This window comes from Emiliania huxleyi (genome assembly GCF_000372725.1).
Source record: "Emiliania huxleyi CCMP1516 unplaced genomic scaffold EMIHUscaffold_47, whole genome shotgun sequence".
NCBI lineage: Eukaryota > Haptophyta > Isochrysidales > Noelaerhabdaceae > Emiliania > Emiliania huxleyi.
In genome coordinates, this window is record NW_005198467.1 from 20,557 (window position 1) to 27,958 (window position 7,402).

The 7,402-nt window shown below is 68.6% G+C and overlaps 1 protein-coding gene across 1 annotated transcript; it reads left to right on the plus strand.

The window, feature by feature from the left end:
- Positions 1-637: 637 nt before the first annotated feature.
- EMIHUDRAFT_356329 (hypothetical protein) lies at positions 638-1,516 on the plus strand (the record flags this gene model as incomplete). The annotated part of the gene is made up of 4 exons (XM_005767978.1): positions 638-740; positions 856-1,010; positions 1,131-1,263; positions 1,342-1,516. Coding segments are annotated over exons 1-3 (310 nt in total), but the record flags the coding sequence as incomplete, so codon positions are not given.
- Positions 1,517-7,402: the final 5,886 nt, after the last annotated feature.

Here is a 7,402-nt window from a genome sequence, read left to right on the forward strand (position 1 = left end):
TTGTTGGATAGGGGTGGGATTCTCCTTCGCCCTTCGGGCTCGGGCTGTGGCGTTTACCTGACATCCACACAAGGAAGCGCCATACTCACCGCACAACTGTGAACGGTGACTCGAAGATCTTTCCGCTGAAATTCTTTCGCTCTCTCTGCGTGAACGCTCTACGCGGAGAGAGCGAGTCGTAAGGCAAAGCCAGCACTTTCCTCGTCCGCTCGCGCTTGCCGCGCCGCATTGCGCCCGACTATGCAGCCGCGAGCTGCACACCTAGACCCCCGCGACGCCTATTGCTCACGGAACCCGCCGCCCCCTCACCACCCCTACCATGCGATGCGCCCTCGCTCGCCGCGCGAGCGGCTGACCCCCCTCGGCCTCGCACCGCCTGCCTACTCCCGCTCGCAGGTACAGCCGCTGCCATGGAGGAGGCCGCGAGACGCGTCCGCTGCTGCCCATTCCACACCCTTGTCCCGCGCGAACCCGTCCGACCGCCCTCCCTCTCTTACGCGGGTACTCGCACCGCCTCGCATCTCTGCTACATCTAGAGAGTGCCAAGACTCTGTGTCCGCAGCCGCGAGGGCCACTCGAGCGCTGGCCTGCACCTACCATCGGGGACACCACCTTCAACCGCTTCTTGACTCTCTGCAGGAATTCATTCGATCAACATGCTCAAACTCGAGCTGGTGCCGGCCGCCGGTGACAAGCTCGTGCTCAAGCTCTCTCCTCCGCCGCCGCTTGCTGACAAGCAGGTGTGCGTTAATTTGCAGTGGCTGAGGGAGGGGGTATGCACACGCGCACCGCTGCAACCCACGCAACGCTGCGCCTTCCCTGCAAGACGACCCTCTCGCGTTCTGTGGCTGACAGGCGTCTCTGGCGGACAACACGGCCGTCGTCGACTCTGACGGAGGTAACGCCGTCGGCATCCCCTCCGAGCCCGTCTCGCTCGAGGATGGCATCGACACCGGCACCGGCGGCACCTGCACCGCCAACACCGGCACTGGCAACGTCCCGTCCGAGGGCGAGCCCGCCGGCTCGCTCGCCGGCGTCCACTTTGCGGGCGTTTCGCTCGACGCCGTGCCCGAGGCGTTCACCGTCGACGATCCGGCCGGCGCCAAGGCCGTCGGCATCCCGCCCGAGAGCGAGCCCAGCCCGCTCAAGGACGGCATTGACGCGGGCGGCGGCAACGTCGCGGGCGAGTCTTCGCCGATGAAGTCCTTCGCGAAGGTCGGAGTCATCTCCGAGTCGGTGTCGCCTTCGCTCCTCGGAGCGAAGGTGCGCGTGCGCTCGCCAGGATCGTTATCATCCCTCTCCCGTCTCTGAAAGCCTGTGCGTACTTTCCCTCGCCCACAGGCGTGCGGCGTCAAGAACGTCAAGGACATCCCCGTGGCAAAGTCTGGCACGGAGGACGTCCTCAAGAAGGACCCGGCCGCGGAAAAGGCGCCCGACGCGGGCGCGGTCGACTCGGACAAGGCCAAGGCCATGTTCGCCGCCCACGAGCAGGGGCCGCCCGCCGTTTTCTGGTCCAAGTTTACGCGCCCGACCGGCCCACCGACGGCCCCCACCGGCGCCGTCAAGGGCGCCCTCAAGAAGGACATCCCTGCGGCAACGTCTGGCGCGGAGGCCTGCGTTGACGAGACCGGCGCCATCAAGAACCCGGCGCTCAAGCCGGCCACCGAGGTCGCCACGGCCCTCAAGCCGGCGGAGGCCGGCGGCGCGCCGCTGCCGTCGCTCAAGGAATTTCCGGAGGAGAAGAAGCCCGCCGCCACGGCGGCGAGCGCCTGGTGCGCGCCGGCTGCCGACCCACTCTGTGACCCCATCCCGCGTTCGACGCGTAGGGCGACGCCGACTGGAAGGAGTTTCCAGAGGAGACGGCCGCCCCGGCGGTGAGCACCTCCCAGCAGACGCACACGCGGGTATTGCGGGGACACGCGAGTCCTACAGGCGGGCACTTACATTGATCCTGTGACCTCTCGTCTGCCGCACGGCACGCGCGCGCAGGTCATCGACGGGTGGAAGACCCCCTCCCCGCTCCGCAAGATCGAGCGCAAGGAGTCTCCGCTAGCGGAGAAGCTCGCCCCGGCGGTGAGCGCCTCGCACGCTGCGGTTGTACGCGCAGAGCCTCAACTATTGACGCACCCACCGCTTGCGCGTGCGCAGGGCATCCCCGACAGGGCCACGCGCCGCAAGAAGGGGCGCAAGGGCGCGTCCGCCCCGATCGTCCGCACCAAGAGCATCGCCCCAGTCGGCGGCAACAACAGGTTCGGGGCCCTGCTCAAAATGGACGGCAACGAGGGCATCCTCGGTGGCACCGGCAAGGTGACCGGCGGCTCCACGCCGCCGACCGCAGACTCGGTGCGCGCCGCCTGCATTTATGCGGCCTCCTCCCTCGCTCGCCGCTCTCACACGGCCAGTCTCGCGCCCTCTTGTTCAGGGTGCGACGGTCGACGTCGAGACGACCACGAATACCACGCCCGAGGGCTCTGCCGCCGGCCGGTTCCCGTGGTCAAAGTCCTACAACTTGCTCCGCCTCTTTGGCATGCTCGCGCTGATCTGCCTCGGAGCCGCGTTTGCGCACTCCTCGTGCTCTGCCACCTCCGCGCTTCTCTCCTCGCAGCGGTACGACTCCCCGTGGCCGACATCGCCTCCCGCAACCGTCGCGAAGCCGTTCACGCCGGCATCGCCCAACGGCTTCTGCGAGGTTGGCGGCAACGACACCAGCTCGTTTGCAGCCATCGTGTCATCGGACAGCGCGCCCGCCAACCACCCGGTGCGCGCTCGCTCGCGCGTGCTAGTATCCGCAAGCTCGCGACTAACAGCCCGCGCGCTGATCAGGGCGAACGCGACGAGGGGCGCTCGTGGGAAGCACTGATGGAAGCGATCAAAGAGGCGGTGGGCGAGCCGTTGCACCTGATTGGCGAGCCGCCGGCGTCCGTCAAGGACTTTTACGAGAAGCAGCCGGTGAGCGCCCCTCTGGCTGTTTCTATGTGCGAGCTTTGTAATCCGGTTCCGGATTGTGCCTGTTGTTGGCGTGTAGGTTGAGGCCGATTTGGAGACCGCCCCGGCCTCGCGCAACAGCATGGAGCGCAAGGGCGAGCCCGAGATCGACTCTATCGGTCCCGTCTACAGCAGCAGATCGGGGATCATCGTTCGCGAAACCGTCCTGCCCGTGAACGGCACGTTGCCCGAGATGCGGTCCGCCGACGCTGGGAACACGCCCGAGAAGCTGGTTGAGACTGGCCTCGGCGCGCCCGTCTCTAGCATGCACGCCGGCGGCGAGTGGCGGGTGAACAGATTGGCGACCGCTTCTCCAGCCACAACCAAGGATCTCTTCCTCCAGCTTGGCCGGGCCATCGACCCTCTTCTCGCGGAGCCGGCATGGCCTGCAGAGGTCCGTGCCGCTCAGATCTCCGATTCGAACTCGGTCCAGTCCGATATCTCCTCCGTCTCACGTGTGTGCGCCGACCGGCAGCCACGCTGCGCCGCCCCCGTTGCGTGGCATGCGGAGCCTCACCACGCACTCACCGACGAGCGCTGCAAGACCGACAAGCCGCCCGCGAACCCGCCGGTCGACAAGCTCTCCATCGACCTGCCCTCCCCGTTCCACTTTCCCTTCATGAGCGGACCCTCCTCTTCCGCGCCTGTCCGCACCCAGCAGCGCTGTCAGTTTTGGGCCGCCTTGTTCTTGCTGCTCGGAGCGTGCGGCGGCGTGCTGCTCTCGGTGCGGAGGAGCAGCTCGGGGCGCCTCGTGCGGTGCCGGACGGGGGCGAGGCGTGGCGCGTGGCTGCTGATTCTCGCCGCGCTGCTCCCGCTGGCATGTGCACCATCAGCCCACACGTCTGGCTCGGGCGACTTCCAGGTCACTGTGGGTGGCGGCAGCTACCCGTCCGAGGTGTCGTGGACCCTGACGTGCAGCGGCGCGTTGATCGGCAGTGGAGGGGCCCCCTACTCCGGCACCCTGTCCGCGCCGCTCGGCGAGTGCACGCTCAACATGTACGACTCGTGGGGCGACGGCTGGAGCGGCAACTTGTGGGAGGGTGCGGGCTATACGTTCACGCTCTACGCCGGATCCTACGGCAGCGAGACGTTCATCCTCGCCCCCCTCCCTCCGTCCTCTCCGTCGCCGCCGTCGCTGCCGCCGCCGGCGCCGCCCTCTCCGCCGCCGCCGCCTCTGTCGCCTCTGCCGCCGCTCTCCCCCGGCTTTGTCGCCGCGGCGAGCGAGGCCGAGCTCCGCTCCCTGATCGCGGAGGCTGCTGTTTCGCAAGCCGACGTCTCAATCTACCTGCCGCCCAGGGCAGACTTCAAGCTGGACAGCCATATCAGCTGCGCCTCCACCATCAAGGTGACCGTCGCGAGCAGCGGCGAGGGCGCGACGCTCGACGGCCAGGAACAGACCGGGCTCGTTCGCCTCTCGGGCGGCTGCAGCCTCACCCTACGGGGGCTGACCCTCGTCAACGGGAGGGCGGGCAACGGCGGCGTTGTGTACGCGGACGGCGCAGGCGACATCGAGATCATCGACTCGACGATTAGGGACTGCTCGGCTGAGTACGGGGTGCGCCGCGTAGAGCTAGCCGCACTCCAGCAGCGCCGCACGGCAGCGGGGCGAGAGATGGAGAGGGCCGCGGCTTCCTCACCCCGCTCTCTCCTCGCAACCGCAGTACGGCGGCGTCGTCTCCGCGTCTCGCAGCGGTGCGGTCTCGATCATCGACTCAGATGTGTCGGACTGCTCTGCTGGCAATGTGCGCCGCGTAGAGTCAGCCGCCTCCAGCAGCGTCGCACTCCAGCAGCGCCGGCAGCGGGGCGGGAGATGTAGAGGGCCACGGCTGGCCTCACCCCGCTCTCTCCTTGCAACCGCAGGACGGCGGCGTCGTCTACGCGTATGATAACAGCGGTGCGGTCTCGATAATCGACTCGGCCGTGACGGGCTGCTCGGCTGGCTTGGTGCGCCGCGTAGAGCTAGCCGCACCCCTGCAGCGCCGCACGGCAGCGGGGCGGGAGTTAGAGAGGGCCACGGCTGCCTCACCCCGCTCTCTCCTCGCAACCGCAGGACGGCGGCGTCGTCAACGCGGTGAACAGCGGTGCGGTCTCGATAAGCGGCTCGAACGTGTCGGGCTGCTCTGCTGACCGGGTGCGCCGCGTAGAGCTAGCCGGCCTCCAGCAGCCCCTCATGGCAGCGGGGCGAGAGATGTAGAGGGCCACGGCTGCCTCACCCCCGCTCTCTCCTCGCAACCGCAGGAGGGCGGCGTCGTCGACGCGTTGCGCAGCGGTGCGGTCTCGATCATCAACTCGGATGTGTCGGACTGCTCTGCTGACAACGTGCGCCGCGTAGAGCTAGCCGCACTCCAGCAGCGCCGCACGGCAGCGGGGCGGGAGACAGAGAGGGCCACGGCTTGCCTCACCCCGCTCTCCTCGCAACCGCAGGTCGGCGGCGTCGTCTACGCGGAGGACAGCGAGTCCCTCTCCATCGCGGGTGTCGACTTCATCGACAACAGAGCGGCGATCTCAGGCTCGGTGCTGTACCTGGACGAACTCCGCCAACGCTCCTCGATCAGCGACGCCTCCTTCACCGGCAACACCGCTGGCGACGACAACGACGGTGCCACGATACAGGCCATCAACTCGCCGATAGACTTGACCTGCCGCTTGGGCAGCTGGATGCCGCGCAAGGGCACCTTCTTTGGCGACTTCAGCGTCCCCGAGTGCAACCTCTGCCCTGCTGGCTACTTTGGGAACACGAGCGGCCTCGCCAACTCCTCCTGCGATGGTGCGTGTAAGCGAGGCCACTTTTGTCCCAAGGGCACAGCGGAACCGCTCCCGTGTGCGCCTGGTTTCTACATGCCCGTGATTGGCGCAGCCAGTGCCGAGTCGTGCCTCCCTTGCTCTCCGGGGACGAGCCAGTCCACAGCCGGCGCGGTCCACCCCTGCGACGAGTGCCCTCCCGGCACGTTCGCCGATCAGCTCAACGCCACCGGCTGCACCGACTGCCCCGCGGGACGCTTCTGCCCGAATGCAGGCACCATCCAGCCCCTCGACTGTGCCGCAGGGCAGTACCAGAACCTCACCGGCCAGGCTGCGTGCATGCAGTGCCCTGCTGGCGAGTTCCAGGCGGAGCGCGGACAGACGGCATGCGACACGTGTGAAGCGGGTGGATACTGCAAGGCTACAGATGACTGCGGTGGCGGCTTCACACCCTGCCCTGCGGGGAGCTACAACGAGAAGACGGGCAGCAGCTCACCAGATGCCTGTCAGAAGTGCCCCCCCGGTACCTCTAGCCCGATCACCGGCGCAAACAGCAGCGAGACCTGCGCGAGCTGCCGTGCTGGGACGTTTGGCGGCGAGCCCGGGCTGAGTGAGTGCACGGACTGCCCTGCGGGCCGTTACCAGAACGACACGGGCGCGACGTCCTGCCGCGACTGCGAGCAGGGCAGCTACTGCGCCAAGGGCGCGTCGGCGCCACTGCCTTGCGACGCGGGTACCTACTCGGACAAGACGGACCTCACCGCCGCCTCGCAGTGCGTCGACGCCTCGCCGGGCCACTTTGCCACCACCGGCTCCACAGAGCAGACGCCGTGTCGCGAGGGTAGCTTCGCCGCCAAGGCGCGCAGCGAGGCCTGCGAGCTGTGCGGCCAGGGCTACTACCAGAGCGAGCCCGCCGCCGCTGCCTGCGTCCGCTGCGCTCCCGGCAAGTTTTGCCCGGTGGGCTCGTCGCGCGAGCTTGACGCGCAGTGCTCGCCTGGCACGTACGCCAGGCTGACCGACCGGAGCGGCGACCCCGAGTGCCTCACCTGCCCCGCCGGCTCGTCGTGCGGCGGCGGGGCGGCGCCGCCCTCCGAGTGCTCGCCGGGCTCTTTCGCCGCCACGGCCGGCCTCTCCAAGTGCGCCAGCTGTGCGGGCGGGACGTACCAGGGCGAGTCGAACGCGACGAGCTGCCTTCCGTGCGTGGAGGGCAGCTACTGCGCCGAGGGCGCGTCGGCGCCGCTGCCGTGCGTTGCGGGCAGCTATTCGACCGCCACCAACCTCACCGCCGCGGGCGAGTGCACCGACGCCTCGCCGGGTCACTTCGCCACCACCGGCTCGACGCAGCAGACGGCGTGCGTCAAGGGGTCGTACACGAACGAGACCAGGCAGGGCGAGTGCACGGCCTGTTCCGGCGGCACGTACCAGGACGCGGAGGCGCAGACGGCGTGCAAGCCGTGCGAGGCGGGCGGCTACTGCACCAAGGGCGCGGCGGCGGCGCTACCGTGCGAGGCTGGCAGCTACTCGCGCGCCACCAACCTCACCGCCGCGGGCGAGTGCACCGACGCCTCGCCGGGCCACTTCGCCACCACCGGCTCCACCGAGCAGACGCCGTGCTCGCCGGGCACCTTCACCGCGCTCGCCGGACAGAGCATTGCGAGAGGTGCCCTCGCGGCAC